This window comes from Ailuropoda melanoleuca, chromosome 8 (assembly GCF_002007445.2).
Source record: "Ailuropoda melanoleuca isolate Jingjing chromosome 8, ASM200744v2, whole genome shotgun sequence".
Taxonomy (NCBI): domain Eukaryota; kingdom Metazoa; phylum Chordata; class Mammalia; order Carnivora; family Ursidae; genus Ailuropoda; species Ailuropoda melanoleuca.
The window spans coordinates 71,854,183-71,874,598 of NC_048225.1; the positions used below are offsets into that span (position 1 = coordinate 71,854,183).

The following is a 20,416-nucleotide window of genomic DNA, read 5'->3' on the forward strand; positions in this document are numbered from 1 at the left end:
AGACACCCCCTCCTGGGCCTCTGCCTCCATTTCATTTCCAAGGGACTCCTTGAAATGAAGTGGTCAGCTGGCAGGGGTTCTGGGTCGAAGGACCCGTTCTGTGCCTTGACAACCTGGCAATTGGTTTAAAGCAGTGGCTTTCAAATTTTGGTGACTGCAATCCAGGGTAGGACATGGCATTTACAGCTCAACTCAGATCATACATTCAGGTCTGTATAAATTTAAAAAAAAGAAAAAGTTTCACAAAATTATACTTATCTTAAAATGGTAGTGCTGGTCTACCCTCTTTTTCTCTTTCTCCTTCCCTCCCTTTTCCTCCCTTCCCTCCCCCTCCCCGTTCTCCTTCCTTCCTTCCTTCCTTCCTTCCTTCCTTCCTTCCTTCCTTCCTTCCTTCCTTCCTTCCTTCCTTCCTTCCTTTTCCAGATGCTGGGCAGGACCCATTGAATTGATTTTATGATACACGAATGGGTCACAGTCTGCAATTTTGAAAAACACAGGTTTGAAGAAAGCGGCACCAGTCTCCTACTCTTGGTTAGGAAGTCCATCAAACTCTGCTTTATTGTTTCTCTTTCAAATCACCCTCAAGGCTTTTTAGCTCCTGCTTTCTTATCCTGTGATGAGGCGTCTATCGATCCTAGATTCTCTCCTTCCCCCAGCAGCCGGCCCTTGCTGCTTTCCAATCAGGGTGTGAGTGTCGTTTCACTCTGTCTCAGGTCTGCGGGGGGACGCTCAGACGTGCTCATAAATCAAAGCCTCTAGGGCCACTGTCTCACTGACCTTGCAAATACAAACAGGGCCAGCGGTTCAGGTCTCGCTTTCCTTCCTCCTTTCTCTCCCTGCTGGCCTGCTTCTCCATGGAGAACAAAAGAACCACTTCTCGTGCCTCAACTCGGTTCTCCACTGGGTCCTTTCTGGGTCCCACCCCCACACTTGACTTAGCAAACTGCATCTGTGGCCAAACAGTTTAGGACTGTTAGGGGTACGTCTCCTTTTCTCTTTGCAGTTGACTCGTAATTTACATCCTGTACTCAACACTGTGTAATGCTGAGCTCAACTGACTGTTGTTCACACGCTTGTGTCCAGCAGCCACGAAGAGACACATAGTGGGGCCGGGGTGAGAATCTGTTCTTCACACCCCTCTTTTCTCCATCAGAAAACCGCCAGCTTCTGGAAAGTGTACTGGGTAGAGTCTTCAAGAGTCTCCTACTCGCTGACTCATTCACTGACATTCCATCTTGACCACCCATGAGAAGGGAGGATGTTTCGCCATCATTTCTATTTTCAGGTTTTAATTTCAAATTCTCCTCTATCAAACTCACAGCCTCAGAGTTTAGGTATATTTAGGACAGATTCTCCAGCTCCCTGCGAAACCAAATCCACGCAATCTGAAGTCAATGTTGTTTAGGGAAAATGGCCTGAGGACCCAGGTGACACGGCCGGGTGCATGCCTCCCAAGCCTTTCTACACACCTGACAGGTGAGGGCTTGTCCTCTGTCCCTTTCCAGTTCGTGCCCATTGTTTGGAATACTGATTACAGATGTGAGAGAGCCTAATCCAAGGGCAGAGCCGTGGAGGCCTGCAGAGAAAGAGAAAACTGACCAGTGGGAGAGATGGGGGCTGTGCCAGGAGAAAGCCCTTCTTAGCGCCACATACCGCAGGGATTCTCCGCTAATTCCCTGGTCAGGGTTTTGCTTTGATTTCCCCCCCAACCTCATTTTGTGGGTCATATACTGACCCTTAATAAACAAAATGATTATTTTACTAATAATAGTACAAATAAAAAACAAAAGCATCAGTAATATTGTTTATAAATAAAAGAATAAATCTCCCTTAATAAATATTGTTCATTTATGAGGCTGTCACCCACCTTTGCATAAAACTCAAGGTGCTGACTCTAGTTTTGTGAAATGTTGCTATTTTGAAACTGACACTGCCCTGAAACCTGGTCCCAGATGCCCACAACTGCAACAAATCTGGGTCATCCGCTGATATTTACTAGGTTTTGTATCACTATGAGGGAGAAGGGTGCCTTAGCATTGGCTCAAATCTTCCTTCTCAGCCCTTGGAATAGCACTGCGCCTGTTATCTGTTGCTGTTTAACAAATTTACCCCAAAACATGACTAAAGGCAATGATTTTATTTTATTCCCCTTGCTTCAGGTTAGGAATTTGGACAGGAGTCCACTGGGCAGCTTGTCTGTGTGGTGTCAGCTGAGGTGGCTGGACGGGGTCGGGGGGCACCTCTAGGAGACACGTCCATGCGGTCGGCTAGCAGCTGGGAGCTCAGCAGGAACAGTGGACCCATGGCTTTTTCGGCTTGGTGGTCTTGAGGTGGTAGGACCTCTTACAGGACAGCTCGGGGCTTCCAAAGAGGGAGCCACGAGAGGCAGGAAGAAGAAGCCGCCCTTAAGCCGAGGGCCAGCCTGCCACAGTGTCGCTTTGACCATATTCTACTGGGGAAAGCAGCCACGGAGACCAGCCAGATGCAAGGGGCCAACTTTAATCGACCCTAAGAGAAACTTGCTGATGGCCGACACCGGCCTCCGAGATTGTATCCAAAGTGGCCTCACAAAGGCAGAGAGGAAGCATGAACAGAACATAGTTAGGACCCTGGTTTTCCTCCTGAGTTTGCTGCGGGTATTCCAGCGAAATGCTGAGCAAGTAGCAAATATTTGATAAATTGTTGGAACCGCTACATCACCTTAAATACAGTACTATACCGAGGACCAGTTCAGTCAGTCAGTGAGTCAGAAAGTCCCTATTAAGCTTTTACTCTCTGTGCCAGACATCGTACTTGGTGCTGGGAACACAACAGTCTTCAAAGTACCAGCCACGGTACCTGCCTCCATAGAGGGTATGGTTTAGTGCAGGAGACAGGGGTTTACCAAATGATTTCATAAATAAAAGCAAAATTGCATCTGCTAGAGAGGCACAATAAAGGAAAGGCATATGGCGCAATGAGAGGCGGAGATCAGGGAGAAGTGATGATTGAACTGAGATTGGAAAGGTAGGTGGCAGTGGAAATGGGCTTCTGCAAAGTCCCAGGGCAGAAGGAAGCTTGGTGAAGGTGGGAAGCCAAAAGAAAATTAGCGTCCTAGAGAGGAGTGAGCCAGAGGGAGGCCAGAGCAAGCTGAGGCTGGAAAGGAGAAAGAGGCCAGAGACGGCAGGACCCTGGAGGTCATTGGGTTTGCTCCGCAAGGTGGTATGTGGACAACTTGCCTAGTACCTGGCAAATTCCATCCATTTATCCATCCCTCTGTCTGTTCATCCATCGACCCGTCTGTCCACCCACCATCCGTTCAGTCTGATCTCAATCTATGGGCTGGCGACACAGGGCTAAACAAGATGTCCTAATGTGTGCGTTTACAGAGCTCTTGCCCACCCCCACCAGTTGTTCCACTCTTTACTGCCTTCACCAAAGAATGAGACCTCTCCAGTTCTAACATGCAAGGATGATATCCCACACGCTTCACCCTTACTCCGCCCCCACTCCCGTCATACTTACTTAAAAATGCATCTTCTTGAGTACTTGGAGGACTAGAGGAGTACGTGGTGCTGGAATGGGAATCCAGCACAGCTACCCTTGGAAATCCCTCAAGAAGTACCACCGATAACGCTACGTTGTGCTGTCCCTTACGCTGCATTGGCAAGTGTAGCCACATCGTGGGCAGAGCCATAGGCTACCCCTTTCTTTTTGTGAAGGCATTTCTTTTTCCATAGCCTTGCTAGCCCTGAGCGCGCCGTTCTCCCATGGGAAGACTCTCACGTGGCTTTCTACTGTGAGAAGATGGTTCTGCTGATCAATTCAACTAAACTCGTCTTCGCTCAAGTTCGCTCCATTCGGCTCAGCTGGACTCAGCATAACTCAGCCCAGGCCAAGCATCTAACTCTTCATCCATCCGTGCTTTCAACAAGTGTTTTTGAAGTACTTTTCTGTGTCAAAGTCTACGTTGGGCTTGGGGATCCACCAATCGACTCACCTCCCCGGTCTGATCTAAATGGTGTATTGTGGTGGAGAGAAGATTGGACTTCGAGAGGATTGCCCTATGTTTGCATCCTAGTCCTGCCTCTTATTTACTGCCTTGGGGAATTTCGTTAGCTTATCTGGGCCAGTTTCCTCACCTTCAAGCAGGAATAATAATACCTACTGGGTGGGAATTTTGTCAAGATTAAATTCATAGAAGGCCCTCAAAAATGGTATCCATTCCCAACCCAATGGATGGAAATAAACCAACGAACATCATTGGGAAGTTTCTAAATAGCGCAAATCAAAAGATCCTATGGGTTTTCATAAAGATAAAATAGGTCAGTTACAATGATCGGGAAACACATTGACTTCAGAACATTTAAAAGCAAAAAACAGTAGGTTCTAGACCTGGGTAAGATGGCAAGCACACCCATCACTCTCTCGTGGATGGCCTTTATAAAACCCGAACAGAAGGATACACCAACTGCTTGAAGACTCTGAAAAGGAAATAGCAGGCAGGTTGAGGAAGACAGAATTCAAAGTACAACCAAACCAGCGATGTGAATATCATATTTTCCTTTGGAATACCCAGTTGTGACGCAGGGCAGGGTGACAGCAGTGGCAACAACAGCCTGAGGTGCCTAAAAAGTGGAATGTTATTTAGCAACGAATTATTAATCCAATACAATAGATGACTTGTAGATGCATTTTGCCAAGTGAAATAAGCCAAAACCAAAAAGGATATGATTTAATTTATATAACATTCTGGAAGCATTCTGGAAAAAGCCACACTGTAGGGACAGAAAACAGATCAGTGACTGGCAGGGGACAAGGTTCAGGGAGGGGTTGACTATAAAGGGGTAGCATAAGGGAATTTTTGTGATGGGAAAAAAAATGATATCTATTAAACCCTATATCCTTTCACTTTTTCTTTAACCTCTCTGGACCTAAAGGAAAGACTAAGCCAAAAAAAAAAAAAAAAGACCCAAATCTCACCCCAACGCCTGGAAAAGAGATGAACCCCCAAGGTGGGGGGGGGGGACGTACCGTGATACTGTGGTCCTACCCCTTGTTTCTGCCCCGATTCACCATGTTCCTCGTATCCCTTCGGACATCTCTGCTGAATTATTTCTGGAAAATTGCCTGGACATTTACCTAAGTTACTTGATTGCATCCCTGGGCTCAGGCTGAGCCTTGATTTCTTGTGTTCAGACTCAGGCCTGTGCATTTGAGCGGACCTTCACATATGCCTGTGTCAGCCCGTCATTCTTTGCCCATTCTCTTTCAAACAGGGCAGAGATACGAAGCATGGAGGGAATGTGGCAGCCTACCAGCCCACCCAGCAGCACAACCTCAGGAACAGCACGGGTGGGACATCATCTAGTATTGATAACAGGGGAACAGGGGCAAGAGGGAAAAAACGATCAGCAGTACACCGAGACTGGGAACCCAGTAGAGAAAGTGAAATCACATCAGGATGCGTTCTCCCCAACCGCGGACCTATGCTTTTCCCTCCACAGCCTAGACTACCATGTCATTAAACGTCAGCTCACATAAATGCCAACTGTGGTCTGAAAACAGGTGGAAACTAAGCCACAGTGTTCGGCATTCTCAGGTTCCCTAAACTGACAAAGGCGTTCCCTTGATCTCTTGTTGTTGTCCACTGTGCCTAAAATCAGGTCCAGGTTTCTTGTGTAAAAAGAACACCTCCCATTCATTTCCGCCCAGAATCATCTCACGCAAATACTCTCTTCTTTTAGGTACTCGATGGTCTCAGATGCAGAAACAGAAAGCATTTTCATGGAGCCCATTCACCTCTCTTCAGCGGTGGCAGCTAAACAGATCATCAATGAAGGTAATGCCATCAGAAGGTGGGTGGGAGCAGGGAGAGGCCCCAGGTCATCTGGGGACCCTTGGGAAGGGCCCATGGGAAGAGTTCAAGGTGCTTCTCCCGTGCTGCCCATCACATTAAGAGGAGCGGATCCAAAGAAGCCAATTCCGCCAACACAACTCATCATCAACCTTCCTGAGCCAGAGGGGAAAGGATTAGGTACCAGTGTGAGTAACTGTCTTGAGTCACCAGCCAGGGAGGCCGTTCCAATCTGCTCCGACAGCCTCCCATTCAGTTTTTCAGTTAATCTCAGGGATCCTGGGGGTGGCTGATACTAGACACACAGACCTGAAAGCCCAAGAAATGACCAGAAGCACCCAGAGAGTTCTGTTCAAAGGGATGTCTAGATTTGAATCTGCATTTCCACTAGTGTTTGAAGATGGTTTTTGATCTGGGTTAAGTACGAGGAGGAGGTAGGGGAAGGTAGAGTGGGGACAAAGGTTAATATGCACACAGTACATTTTGGAGCGGAAAACATACAATGTATTTCATTCAAGGATATTCATCCTGATTGGATGGACTTTTTTTTTAAATTGATTTTGGGCAAATTTCTTTTCTCCTGCCTTTGCCCTGGGTGTCTCTGTCACTACAGTGGGGTGGGGTTGGCTGTAGCAGCCCTGCTAATGACACAGGGCCCTGCTGGGCTTTGGGCTTCATTCGGCAGCCACTGCTGGTGGCCATGAGCCCTTCCCTGGCCTTTAGCTATGAGAACCACACGTGCGGCTCCTTCTCCGTGTCATCCCAGGTCTTTCTGAGTCCCCAGACCCTCTGGGTTCCCACAGGGTCCCCGAGGACACCTAGATCTCCTGTCCACTTCATGAGGAGCCAGAAATTCCATTTGCTTGTGGTATGGGCATCCTCAGAGGCCCCATCTTCTCAAGGAACGCTCAAGTTTTTTCTATTCTCTTTTGCCGCCCTACCTGGGGTCTCTCTTCCCTTGCTCCAAGCCAGGCCTCAGTGGCTTCACCCCGTCTAGATCTCTCTGAATTGATCCCAGCACCACCCTAGCTCTAGAAGTTCTTTTTTCCTCCTATGTGTTTGGGAACTTCCTTTGCCTTTCAGCCTGCAACATCCCTGCTCCCTGCTTTCCCCTCTGGACCCCTCTCCATGCTTGGGTTCTTGGTAAGTGAAAATCCAGCTTTAGGAGTTGTGGGAAAACCATTTCCTCTCTTCGAAAATTTCACTTTCAAGCCCATAGAATGCTGTAGATACGCCTACAGGACGCTGCCCATGTCGATTGAAAGCTAAAGCTAAATAATGCCTTTTTTTTTAATTCTAGGTTTTATCTGCTCTCCCCTTGTCTGGGGCATTAAGCCTCAGTTTCCTTAGTCTTAGAGGCTGATGGGTGGTGGGGGAAGAAAAAATATACGACAGAGAAAGGATCAGGTGATATTTCAAAACACCGCCCTCCTCCCCAGTGATCAGAGGGATAAAAACGTGTGTTGAAGAACCCTTCATTTTCATGAAAGTCTGCATATGCCACACATCCGAAAGAGCTTAGAGGAGAAACGTATAGGCTTTGCTTTCTTCTAAAGAAACCTTAGGTAGTAGAAATAAATGCGTGGAATTGATGCGGGGAGGGAGGGGGGATTGAAACGGGCTGAGGGGTGGGCCAGAGACCTAGGGAAAGCAGGAGCTGCCAGTAGGAATGAGGGGCTGGGACGTTTGTTTTTAAACTAGAAAAGGACAAATCAAGACAACAACCAGCTATGTAAATAGCTGAGGAAGACAGTGCTGTATATTTTAATGAGGCATCAGGGAGTTTTATCTGTTACATGTAGTAAAGGAGAGAGATCTCAGTTAGGGGAGGGAGGGAGAGGCGCTTTTGCATTTGCTAGGTAAGATCCCAGGAGAGCCAGGGGAGAAGGTTGAGTGGTAGAGAGAATAGGAACGCTTCATCTATTTTTAAACAAAACAGAGCTCTGGGATTGCGGGCTTTTCTTCTTTCTGCTTTTGAAACGGAGATCAGAGAACATTTAGAGCTGAGATCTGAGGCAGGGATATGGGGGCCCATCAAGTGGTTCAGAAAAGGGAAAAGAGAGAAAAGAGCTTTCTGGAAACGGAGTGCTCAGTCCCAGGACCCGCAGACCCTGAGCAGAAAGCGCAGCTCCCAGACACTTGTTCGTCCCTTGAAGGGCTGGGCCCAGTCTATTTGCCAAATGTGGCTGTGCTCTCCACCCATCAGGGAAGGAGATGGTGCCAGCAAGAAGTTATGGCCAACACAGGCGACCCTCCTTTCTTTTTCCCTTCTGTCTATTCAGTATTTTTGGCTACTAAATGGCAGGAAGGTTTTGCCCTCCGCTATTCTTGTATACCTTCTCGGAGAAAGAAATATCTTATTCTCCCCCAAATTTGATCTTTGGGAGCAAAAATATTAGGAGGAGGAGATAAAGATTTATTGGAGATATAGGTGAATTGATTTTGAATTCATTTGGTTTGGTTTGGTTTTTAAAGATTTTATTTATTTGTCAGAGAGCGAGCGAGAGCACAAGCAGGGGAGCAGCAGGCAGAGGGAGAAGCAGACTCCTGGCTGAGCAGGGAGCCTGATGGAGACTCGATCCCAGGACCCTGACATCATGACCCGAGCCAAAGGCAGACACTTAACCGGCTGAGCCACCCAGCCATCCCCTGAATTCATTTGGAATCTGAGCTTTTCTGAACTGCTGGGAGAAAGGCCCTGAATGCTGTTTTGGGACTAGCATGGGAGTTCCCGGCAAACCCTTGCCGCCTGCCAGGAAGTGGGGGACTGAGGCTCACAGGTACTTTTACTCCGGTGGGGAGAAGCAGACAGTAAATGAAATAAACAAGTAGATTCGATGTGTATGAGAAAGCAATCTAGCGTAAATGCTGAAAGTTTTACTTTTCCCAAGTTATCTGCATTCCATATGGAAAGGATGATTTGAAAGAATGCCATTGATTCATTTGGTAAATGCTTGTAGTTTATATGGAGCACGGCGGGAGCTGTAGGAGTGAATCGGACATATGCCAGGTACTTAAGGACCTCGGTCTAAGAAATCATCAGCCAGCTTTAGAAAAATACAGGAGGGAGTAAGGGAAACCGCGGTCCCTTCACCTACACCTGTCTACCTATACGGTTGCTGGTCCTGATCGCAAGTGTCCTGGCCAATGCAGGGCCCCCTCGCCTTGACCTTCATTAAGTCCTTCCTGGTATTTCAGCCCCTGTTCGGAGTCCTAGCAGCAGATCGGCCGAGAGCAGATATTTCTGGGGAACAGGGAGAGCCGTGGATTCTTAACTCTCTAATGAGAGCGTTGCATGTCCTCTCCAGAATTCAAGCCACGGGGGATCAGAGCCGAGGCAGAATGTCCGGGCATGCTGGAGTCGGCCGAGCAGCTGCTGGTGGAGGACCTGTACAACCGTGTCAAGGAGAAGATGGATGACACCAGCCTATACAATACCCCCTGTGTCCTCGATTTACAGCGGGCCTTGGTCCAAGACCGCCAGGAGGCCCCCTGGAACGAGGTGGATGAGGTCTGGCCCAATGTCTTCATAGCAGAGAAGTGAGTCTGACTGTGGCAGGTCACGATCCTCTGTCCTACCCTCTCAGTGCCTGAAAGAGATGAAACTGCCCCCCACTTTGAGCACAGTCTCCAAGAGCTCCATCCTGCACGTTGATGCGTTCTGATGGGACATTGGGAGCCAGTGATGATACTGACTTTTATATGGATTACCAACCAATGAAAACTCTCACAATATAGTAAGAGGATAAATAGGTTACAAATTATGTATATATATATACATGTATAGAGTAGGATGCTAACTGAGCAATATATAGATGTGTGTGTATGCACTTTTGCATAGACAACAGTTAGAAACAGATGTGATAAAATGGTAATGATATTCTCTAGTAGATGGTTCGACAAGTGATTGTTTTTTCTTTAGGTTTCTTTTGTACAGATTTCCCAGAGTAAACATTTATTGTTTTCATAATCAGAAAAAAAATGTTATTTTTTAAAAGTTCATGAGTGGTTTTCAAAACAAAACACGAAACAATTCACTCATGTCCCATTCCTTCGGGAACTTGCCAGTGTGTAATTGGTACGAGTAGGCTAGTCAGTGAAACTGATTTTTGCTGATCCATTGGCTACTTGATGAGATATGCTCCCTGTGTAATTACTCGTATATGCAGAAGCAAAGGAGGGAATTTGGGGCCCCCATGGCAGCTGGTGGTCGGGAAGATCACTTTGGACGGTGGGGCTCATATCCACGGGAGTAATGAGTTGCCCAGGACCTGATTCTCGGAGCTGGGCACCACGTCCTAAGTGGTCTCTAAATAGCTCTGGAGACCCAGAAACATTCCCGTCGCGCTCACCAGGGACCCCAGAGACCTCCAGATAACCCCGGGCTCTGCTCCTTCTTTGGTAACCCTGTCTCCGGGGCCTCTTCAAACTAATCTCCACTTACTTTGCTGCGACAGAAAGCTCTAGTTCTCTGAACTAGAAACCAAAAACACCTGTCCTTGTTCAGTCTTTTATTTCTTTCAGTCTTGGGAAGCCATAAAAGCTCTCAGGTTCATTTTTATAATCTTCGGGTGGGAATAAAAATAGTTGCCCTGTCTACCTCTTAAGTTTATTATTAGGGATAAAGTAAGAGAATGCCCGTAAAAGGACTTTGGAAAATGTGGCATGCTGTGTCAATGTGAAGCCCGCCTGATTTGATTATTATTTTTGTCTGCTACTTTTGTGTCTTGATGAATGTCCATTCCCAAGGTGAAGAATTTTAAACCAGACATCTGTAGGCCAAAGATTTCCTTACAAATCAGTCTGGTTCTCCTCTTCATCCTGCCCTCCCCTGCCCAGCTCCCTGTCTCTGCTCTCTCTGGCCCCTTTTTAGAACCACATTTGCAGGGAGCCCCGGACCCACCTGGCCGCAGAGAAGGACGCACTCACCCAGCTCTGGCCTCTCTGACTGAGTCTCAGGGGTGATGCACCTTTCTAGCTCTGACCCTGGCCAAAATTGTCTCTGCCTCTCTCCCCCCAGGAGTGTAGCTGTGAACAAGGCGAGGCTGAAGAGGCTGGGGATTACTCACATCCTGAATGCTGCTCATGGCACCGGCGTCTACACCGGGCCCGAATTCTACACTGGCCTGGAGATTCAGTACTTGGGTGTGGAGGTCGATGACTTTCCCGAGGTGGACATCTCCCAGCATTTCCGGAAGGCTGCTGAGTTCCTTGATGAAGCCCTGTTGACCTATAGAGGTGAGGTTGGGGGAGGGGGCAGGGGGAGTCCTGCCTGCTCTGGGCTGCTAGAATTCCACGGGGAAGAAGCAACGTGGGGGGGGGGTCATGAAAACATCTGGATTATCTGCCTTAAGAAGGTCGTTGTCTCCTTCTAAGAAGAAGGGAAAGGAAAGAATGATCATTCCTGTTCTCGGTAGTTACTGAGGGCAGAACACACGCCAGGCACTGTTCTAGGCGCTGTGGTGAAAAACGCGTGACCTGTGAATCTCATACTGTTGTGAGGGCAGAGAAAATTCCGAGGAAACATGTCAGACAGTGACAAGAGTGAGGCGGAGACTAACGAGGATGGCGTGCTGGAGTGACTGGCTAGCTCATTGGGGATGGCGGTTGAGAGGTCCTCTCTGAGAAGAGGACAGTCAAGCTGAGTGACAGGACGGAGCCAGCCTGGAAAAATCCCAAGAAGAGCGTTCCCGGCCCGGGGAAGTGTGGGCACGGAGCTCCCACAGTAGAATAGCTACTGTGTGCAGGGTCAAGGGGGTGCGGGTTAGCACGGTGGGCAAGCTCGAGCGGCGGGGGCCCATCACGAAGGAAGCTGAAGGCCAAAGTGAGGGAGGTGAACAGTGCCTCGGTCTGATCTGCATTTTAGAATCTCTCTGGTCTTGGGAGACCACAGCGGTGGGAGGGAGGGAGGGAGCGAGGAGAGCAGCCCTGAGGCTGTGGCTGGCCTCCAAGTGCGAGGCCACCCGAGACTCAGCCACGGAGTCAACGGGACACCTGGGTCCGGGCTGCAGCCCTCGCCAGGGGGGGCGGCTGGGGCTCAGGATCCCGAGTCAGAAACCTCGGGCTTGAGGCCACACTTTCCACGCTTTGCTGCGTTCTCTCTATTCCATGGGACCTCAGGCTGTTTCTTTCTGGAAGAGAACCCCGGTTTCCTTGTATATACAACAAAGATACAGAGATGCGATCCTAACTGTGAGGAGTAACATTTTAAAATGCATACAAAAGCTTACTTAGCACAGCACCTCGTAAGTAGATATGTGTATGTACATATGTATATGTGTAAAGATATGTATCTATATCTAGACACAGAATGTCTTACAGAGAGATTTTTATTAAAATGAAATTTATACACTTACAAACTTCATGTGTCTATATTACATATGTATGTATATATATGAAATGGTTTTCTCCTCTTCTCAATGCCTTAAAAAAAGAACCTTACGAAGTACATAACATTTGAGGGGCAGTTCTAGTAACTCCCCCGAGGAGAGGACATATAGGTGCAAAGATGTGCTTACAAGGAAGGGCCTTACTCCTGTGACTGCGTATACTATGAATGATCAGAGACACGAAACGTGGACTGGTTAAGTCAATTTTGATGACAAAGCAGCCCACGCCATTTTCTACTATGTCGAAAACAGAATTAATTAAAAACAAAAAAAATTATCTTTAATTAAATTAAAGATATCATTATTATAGATCGTTATTAAAGGCTATCATTAAAAATGAAAACGGAGCCTTATATTTGCTACCACGAGAGGATGTTTATAATGGATTAAGTGAACAAAACTGAATACAAAACAAGACATGGTTTGACACATTTTTAAGGTGGAAAAAAACCCCTAATTAAAAAAATATATTCCTTCTGACCCGACGCCACTTGCCACTCGAGCGTGTCTGCAGACGCCAGCGGGGAGGGGATTTCTCGGGCTGCTTCTCAGCGCCGCGGGAGAGGGTGTAGACGGGGCTGCGGCCCGGAGGACGGTGACTGGGCAGAGCGGACCCGCAGCCCCAGAAGGGCGGCGACAGCGGGGGCCACGCACCGCGTGGAGGGAGGCGGCGGCAAGGGGCCCGGGCGAACCGGAGCTGCGCCACCGGGGCGGGAAGGGTCTCGTCCGGGGAGGGCTGCCGCACTCCTGCGAGGCCCGGGGCGGGGCTGCCCTGGGGCCGGAGGCGGTGCTCTGGGCCTTGTGGCCCAGGCGGTGGGGGGACCCAGTGGAGCCCCGTCACCAGCAGGGGCCCACGCCCCGCACACCTCCTCACCTCTGGGTGCCGGGGCTCGCATTCAGCCTGCCTTCCCTCCCCGCCCCCCGCACCCCTGCCAGGCAAGGAAAGGGCCTTCTCCTTACTGGGGTGGCCTCTGGGGTAGTTCCTACTCCAGGCCTCAGGGATGTCACCATCCCTAGAAGCCCCCCGCCTTAGTTCCTGTGATCTCCTCTACTCCAGGAGGCCGTGGAGTCCGTTCTTAAGGAGGAGGAAGGCAAAACTAACACCTGGGCCCGGGTGCTTTATGTAATAATCACAGTAACCACAAGGGAGGGGGGTGTTTACATTTTACAGATGGGAGAACTGAGACCCGTGGAAGGTTTCCTGAGGTTGCCACTGTGCAGTAATCAAGGTTCCCTTGGTTGCTCGTCAGTAGAGACCTGCTCAAGGCATTAGTTATAACAGTACAAGAAAACATCCAAGGATGGGAATGTGGCTCCAGGATCGTGTGAACAAGGACTGAGCAATGTCTGGCCTCTTGGTTTCCATCTTTTCTTTTGCTTTCTTCCTTGGATAGCATGCCCCCGCCCCCATAGGCCTGAATATAGACTGGCGGACTCCCTGCCTCGGCCCCATTTCCAGATCTCCTAGAAAGAAAATTTGCTTGGCAGGCTCGGTCCTTGTTCTCCCCTTGTTCATGGTGGCAAGGTGGCGAGGGTAGCTTCTAGGCAAGTCCTTCTTGTTCTCGAAAATGGAAAGAGGGAACACTCGGGGGGAAATGAGAATTACGAATTGGAAGATTACAGCACAAAAGCGGGCCATGTAAGCCCTACTGAGAATGGAAGAGACTTTTCTTACTCCAGCCCAGTGCTCTCTCCACTAGCCATACCCTCAAACTCTTAGAACACAGGGACCACATCTAGAGGGAACCTCCCTCCCGCCATCAGCCCTGCTGCTAATCAAAATGGTGACTGCAAGTTAGAAAAAGACCACCTTCCTCAAGCCATTTTACTGTTGGGAATTTTTCGTCATAACCAAACAAATCTACAAATCTACTCTGACTTGGGTGTGAAAGGAGCCCCCCTGGAGCTGTGCAGAGCACAGTCTGTACCCAGCGTCGCTGTGCCCTTGTGCCTAACAGAGAGCACACAGCCCTGTCACCCAGGGTCTGACCCACCGAGCCTTCCGCTTGTCCTCAGGCCGCCCCTGAGGACCCACAGAGGAATCCCAGGGTACAGGGAACACAGCGTGGAAAAGCATGGCCGCGCCAACCTTGTCTCTGCCAGACTGAGTCTAAGGAGCCTTGGCCGCCATGTTCTTCTGAGGAAGCTTGGCTGGTTGTGCCTGACGTGTCCTGACATGAGCTGGCCCGGTCACTCCCCCTCCAAAGGAAGGAAGACTTTGGTGCTGACAGTAGTAAGTGGGGGCCTGGTCAGCCAGTTAAAAGGGGGTCTTTGGTGAGGGACAGCTGAGCCCAGGGCTGGCGGTGGGAAGACATGAGACAGTAAATCTGTAGATGCAATTTCAGCATCTTTGATTCTGCCACTTACGTCCCTCTAGTGACTGCTGGCCTTTCTTTCCGCCTTATTGGGCCTCAGGTCCCTTCTAGTCTTGCCTTGGTCTCCGACCTTCTGGGTGACATACATGGTCTCAACGGATGCAAGAGGTACTAATAAAAGTCACCCCTGCCCATCCCATATTGTCACCTAGGACTCTTAAAGATTTAACAAACACCCCCAAAGACTGTTGGCAATTGACTGAGGTCAGCCTGGAAGGAGGTCTCCGTGGTTCCAGGCTGTGTTGTAAACAGCCATTAGAATGAAAGCATGGAAGGCATGTTTGTCACGTTTATGAAGGATTCAAAGCAGACAATGAGGCTAGGGGATAACTGATTTATTGAACGCTAGAGTCAAGACTCAGTAAAAGTCTCTATTAGGCTCTAAGAACAGGTTATACTTACCAAAAACATTAATAGGAATTTGTAAAGTTATCCTTATGTTTTAAAAATGCTACCCAAAAAAGTGATGCATGATTGAATAGCAGTTTTTTAAAAAACGTGTACAGGTTTCAGTTGATACAAAAGATCATCTGAGCTCATTTTAGAACATAGCCATCCACACTGCAAGCTTAGGTGGCATCAGTGAAGGCTCCGTGCCCAGAACGAGAGTGGCAGGAGTCCTCTGTATGGATCAGTCCAAACCTGAAATGTTTTTGCTCCATCCTGACCCAGACGCCTAAGGAAAAAAAAAACAAAACAAAACGAATAAAGTTTGACTTGCAAGTTCGGCTAGTATAATAATGGGACATGAAAAGATGTTTGAATAATGATTGCAAGACCCAGAAGAGCCAGGAAGGAATTAATGAAGCACGTGATAGTGATCTTCTGACATATTTTTGTATAAAAGGCCTGCTGCCTACAGAGGTTCGTTATTGACCCCAGAATGTCAGAACGTCAGAGGACGAGCACGGGATGCTCATTACAGAAAGTTATACTGGCCTTAACATGTGTAAGAAGTTTCAAAAGAGTAGATTGATCTAAATATGGAGTGAAGGGTGTGTGTGTGTGTGTGTGTGTGTGCACGCGTGATATGAGCTCCCTGTCACAGGAAGCATCCAATCTCTAGGAGGATGTTGTGAAGGGAATTCTCAAGTTTCGACTATGCCCACACTGACATTCCTGTGATTCATTCATCTTAACCTCATTTTTTTCCTCCTCTCTCCCCCTTTCCCCATTCCTTTATTTCTCCTCCCTCCAAAGCTCCGTTTGGCAGGAAGAGCGTAGAAATGCCAGCCAGTGTTTCAAAAGTGGGGCTACTTGTTGGTTCCCTCTCCCTCCACCCCTCCTCCTCCCTGCGCACATGCAGGGCGGCCTCTTGGCCCTCGCTGACCCCGGTGACAGGGGGCAGCAACGGTCGTCCCTCAGGGGACTTGAACGCAGATGACTGCCAGAGGCAAATAGAGATATTAAATCCAGGACAGCGACACAGTACATTTTTAACGGTACTTTTAAAAACCCCTCGGGAAGCCCCTGTGGTTACGTTAGTGTGTCTCGTGCTTTCTTTCAGGGAAAGTGCTGGTCAGCAGCGAGATGGGCGTCAGCCGCTCAGCAGTGCTGGTGGTGGCCTACCTCATGATCTTCCACGACATGGCCATCCTGCAGGCCTTGCTGACCGTGCGCAGGAAGCGGGCCATCTACCCCAACGATGGCTTCCTGAAGCAGCTCCGTGAGCTCAACGAGAAGCTGATGGAGGAGAGAGAGGAAGACTCCAGCCAGGGAGGGGGGACTGATGAGGCCGACGTGGAGAGTGACGTCGGGGCCAGAGCGCACGCCCTCACCGTGCAGGAGGAGGACGACACCTGCAGCCACCTGAGTGGCTCGTCCTGGGGGAGGGCCAGCGGGGCGTCCAAGCCCGTCACCCTCATTGACGAGGATGAGGAGGAGAGGCTGTACGAGGAGTGGAAGAAGGGGCAGGGCCTCCCCACAGGCAAGGTCCCCGGGGGTGGGGACGGCCGTCGATCAGCCTCCAACCCGGGTGGGGAGGAGCCCGGGGACGAGGACTTGGACAGGATGGTCGAGGAGTGGCAGAGCCGAAATGAGAGGTACCAGGCCGAGGGGCATCAGAGGTGGGGGAGGGAGGAGGAGGAGGAGGAGGCAGGCGAGGCCGGCTCGTGGCAGAGGAGGACACGGAGGCACACCCTGAGTGAGAGCAGCACCTGCGAGAGTGTCAGCAGCCACGACCTCCGGGTGGTGTCGCAGCGGCTGGAGAGGGGCAGCCAGAGCCCAGCCGGGAGACGCCGCTCCGACTCCGCGTCCACGGACAGCACGTGGGACATGTGGAACCAGAGGCTGCTGGAGATCGAGAAGGAAGCTTCCCGGCGCTATCGCGGCAGGAGCCGGAGGGAGGAGGCCGACAGCAGCTCTGAGGCGGGCAGCAGGCTGCGGGAGGACGACGAGGAGAGCGTGGCTTCGGAGGCCAGCTCTTTCTACAACTTCTGCAGCAGGAACAAGGACAAGCTCACCGCTCTGGAAAGGTGGAAGGTCAAGCGAATCCAGTTTGGGTTTCACAAGAAAGAGTTGGGGGCGCAAGACGGCAGCGGTGAGCAGGGGCCAGAGGAGGCGGAGAGGGAGCAGAAGAGCTCGGACGTCGACCTGACGGCCTACCAGGCCTGGAAACTGAGGCACCAGAAGAAGGTGGGCAGCGAGAACAAGGACGAGGTGGTGGGGCTCGGCAAGGGGGAGGACTCTGCCTTGGCCAAGAAGAGGCAGCGGAGGCAGGAGCTGCTGGAGAGGAGCCGGCAGACGTTGGAGGAGAGCCAGTCGGTGGGGAGCTGGGAGGCCAACAGCTCGGTGGCCGGCGGGAGCATCCCACTGTCCGCCTTCTGCTCGGCCGCCCCCTCGGTCAGTGCGGATGACGCGGCCTCGGTCCTCAGCGCCCAGAGCCATGGCTCCCGCGTCTCCCAGGCTGCGAGCAGCGCAGGCGGGTGCTTGGGCTCTACCCCGGGCGCCGTGCTGCCTGCCCTGCCCGTGGGGCCCGGCGACACCATCTCTGTCGCCAGCATTCAGAACTGGATCGCCAGTGTGGTCAGTGAGACTCTGGCCCAGAAGCAAAACGAAATGCTGCTGTGGTCCCGCCCGCCCTCCGTTGCCAGTGCGAGGGTGGCGCCCGCAGCCGGCGGCCTGGGGGACGACCAGGTCTCCCTGCTCAGCGGACACAGCGGCTCGTCATCGCTGGGTGGCTGCCTGCTGCTCGCGGGTCGGCGGGGACCCGGCTCTGACGTGCCGTCCCTGCTGTCCTCCCATGAGGCGGGGGCCTCGAGGGCCGAAGGCCCCGGGAGCAAAGTCAGGGGGACCAGCAAGCCCATCTATAGCCTCTTCGCCGACAACGTGGACCTCCAGGAGCTCGGCCGGAAGGAGAGGGAGATGCGGGGGGACCTGAGGCAGAAGATATGCGAGTACGAGATGGAGAAGCTGGCCTCTGGCAACAAACGGAGCTCGCTTTTCAAGAAGAAGAAGGTCAAGGAAGACCAGGAGGATGGCGTGGGCGACAGGGATGGAGACACTGACAGTGCCATTGGGAGCTTCCAGAATTCTTCCCGCAGTAACTCCCAAAAGCCTGAGACAGACACCTCGTCCTCCCTGGCTGTCTCTGATCGCTGCGGAACTGGTGGCAGAGCGGGCAAGGAGACGGACGATGGCAACATCGCCAGGTGGCTCAGGGGCGTCAGGACAGAGGAAAAGTCTCCCCCCCAAAGCGATTGGTCTGGAAGCTCCAGGGGGAAGTACACCAGATCTTCCCTGCTCCGGGAGACGGAGTCCAAGTCCTCCAGCTACAAGTTCTCCAAATCGCAGTCGGAAGAGCAGGACACGGCCTCCTACCATGAGGCCGATGGCAACTCCGTAAGGAGCATTTCGCGGATCTCTTCTTCCTCTACCAGGGAGGGCAGAGAGACGCACAAATTCTCCAGGTCAACGTTCAGCGAGACCTCAAGCTCCCGAGAGGACAGCCCAGAGCCCTACTTCTTCCGCCGGACCCCCGAGGCCTCCGAAGGGGAGGCGTCCCCGGAACCACGGCGTCCGAACTGGGCCAGGCCCAGGGACTGGGAAGGTGTGGAAGAGTCGTCCAGCTCAGACTTTGCTGAATTTGGAGCCAAGAGGAAATTCACCCAGAGCTTCATGAGGTCCGAGGAGGAGGGAGAAAGAGAGAGGATGGAAGACAGAGAAGAAGGGAGGTTTGCTTCGGGGCGGCGGTCCCAGTACCGGAGGAGCACTGACAGGGAGGAGGAGGAAGAAATGGACGATGAGGCCATCATTGCCGCCTGGAGACGCCGGCAGGAAGAGACCAGGACGAAGCTGCAGAGAAGGAGGGAGGATTGAGCTGGGCCAGGCGGACCTGGGAGAGACCAAGCACATGGGAAGAAGCCACACGGCTCAGCACAGGGCTCAGGGCACAGCTGGCCACCGCCCATCAGGGGATAGGGGTGTGGAGGGGATCGTCCTGAGGGGCAAAGCCTAGATGAGAGGAACGAGGCCGCAGGACACAGGAGGTGGGGGAGAGAAGGGGAGGAGAGCCATCAGTGGGAGGTCTGAATGCCAAACCAACTGACACCATTTTCTGCTGCCCGATATCCCCTGTAAGCTTTGAACTTCACTTCTGTATCCCGTAGCGTCCAGCACGGACCGGAGAGGGGGCTCACAGCCACACCATAGCCTGTCAGAGATCCAGCTTACGTCCAGGAAGACTGAGTGCAGGACACGGTTCTGTTTGTGAAGGTTTTACGAGACCCAGGAAATTTAGCCTGTGGCACGTCTCGCCTCTCCTGGCAAAGCTGAGTTCTGGTTGTTTCTTTTGAGTGTTTGGGATCTCCATTAAAACGGTATGTTATCTAACATGTCTCCTTCATTCTGGTTACTTTTAGCTCTTTGAACCCGCCTTCAAAGACACAGATGGGTGAACATAAGCCAGCCTTACCTTGTTCCAGAAATGCTGTGCCTCCAGACAATAGCACTGTCATCACATTAAAACAGTAATCGAGTATCTTGTGAGTGGGAAGACACGAGGAAGACCCTTGAGAGTAATGGAATTAGAGGGAGATCGAGTTTTATTGTGGTGAGAGAGGGAGACATAGAGAGGGTTCCTTCTGGAACAGCAGAGAAACAAAAGCAAACCATGGGGGTTGAGGGGGGGAGAAGAAAAGAAGCCCAATACAAGGAGACGGAGATGTGGTTTTATGAAATCTTGCAATCACCCTTGTTTTCATTCCTTGGAGGATGGTCAGACCATGCAGTGGGCAGCCCACTGGGTCCTTCCTGCACTCTGGATGGGCTAAGTTGGTGAGAATTCTTTACCTTTTATTCCCAAGGCATGTCTGCCTTACAGAGCACAGACTGGGTTGCTGAAGCCAGCAGACATGTGTTGAACATCTTACAACAAGCATTGGTGGACTGGTTTCTACAGGTCCTTTCAATGCGCAGCACCTTGCAAGATTCGAAAATAGGCATATGCCATGCAGGGCTCCAAGATGTCTGGATGTCAGTGAGCCTCAGTCCCTGGTTTCCAGTGCTTGATAGAACGTTCTCTTCGTACAAAATGGCATCGTCTTCATACACCCCCAGGAAGAAGGCCAGTTGCAGCCCATTTCTGGGTGAACTCAAGCCTTCCTCTCTCATTTCACTCCTATGGGGAAATTTGCGGTACAGGCAAAATCCACTGGGAGGTGAATCTTCTGGATGGAGGAATGAGAATGTCCCTGGGACAACAGCTCTCTTTTTCTTTTCCGATCTTCTTACCTTGAGTTATCTTGCAATTTAAGGGTAAATACTTAGAGAGCCAGGATCAGGGATGTATAGACCAGGTGACTTGACAGGCCAGCTGA

General features: G+C 50.9%; 1 protein-coding gene across 1 annotated transcript in view; it reads left to right on the forward strand.

Moving 5' to 3' along the window:
• DUSP27 (dual specificity phosphatase 27, atypical) overlaps window positions 1–20,196 on the forward strand; it is a 30,197-nt gene extending 10,001 nt beyond the window's left edge. The window contains exons 3-6 of the mRNA XM_011234924.3: window positions 5,727–5,821; window positions 9,145–9,376; window positions 10,857–11,074; window positions 16,108–20,196. Of these exons, the coding sequence (XP_011233226.1) occupies window positions 5,727–5,821; window positions 9,145–9,376; window positions 10,857–11,074; window positions 16,108–18,917 (3,355 nt within the window). The 3' untranslated portion in view covers window positions 18,918–20,196. The remainder of the gene's footprint in view (window positions 1–5,726; window positions 5,822–9,144; window positions 9,377–10,856; window positions 11,075–16,107) is intronic.
• Window positions 20,197–20,416: the final 220 nt, after the last annotated feature.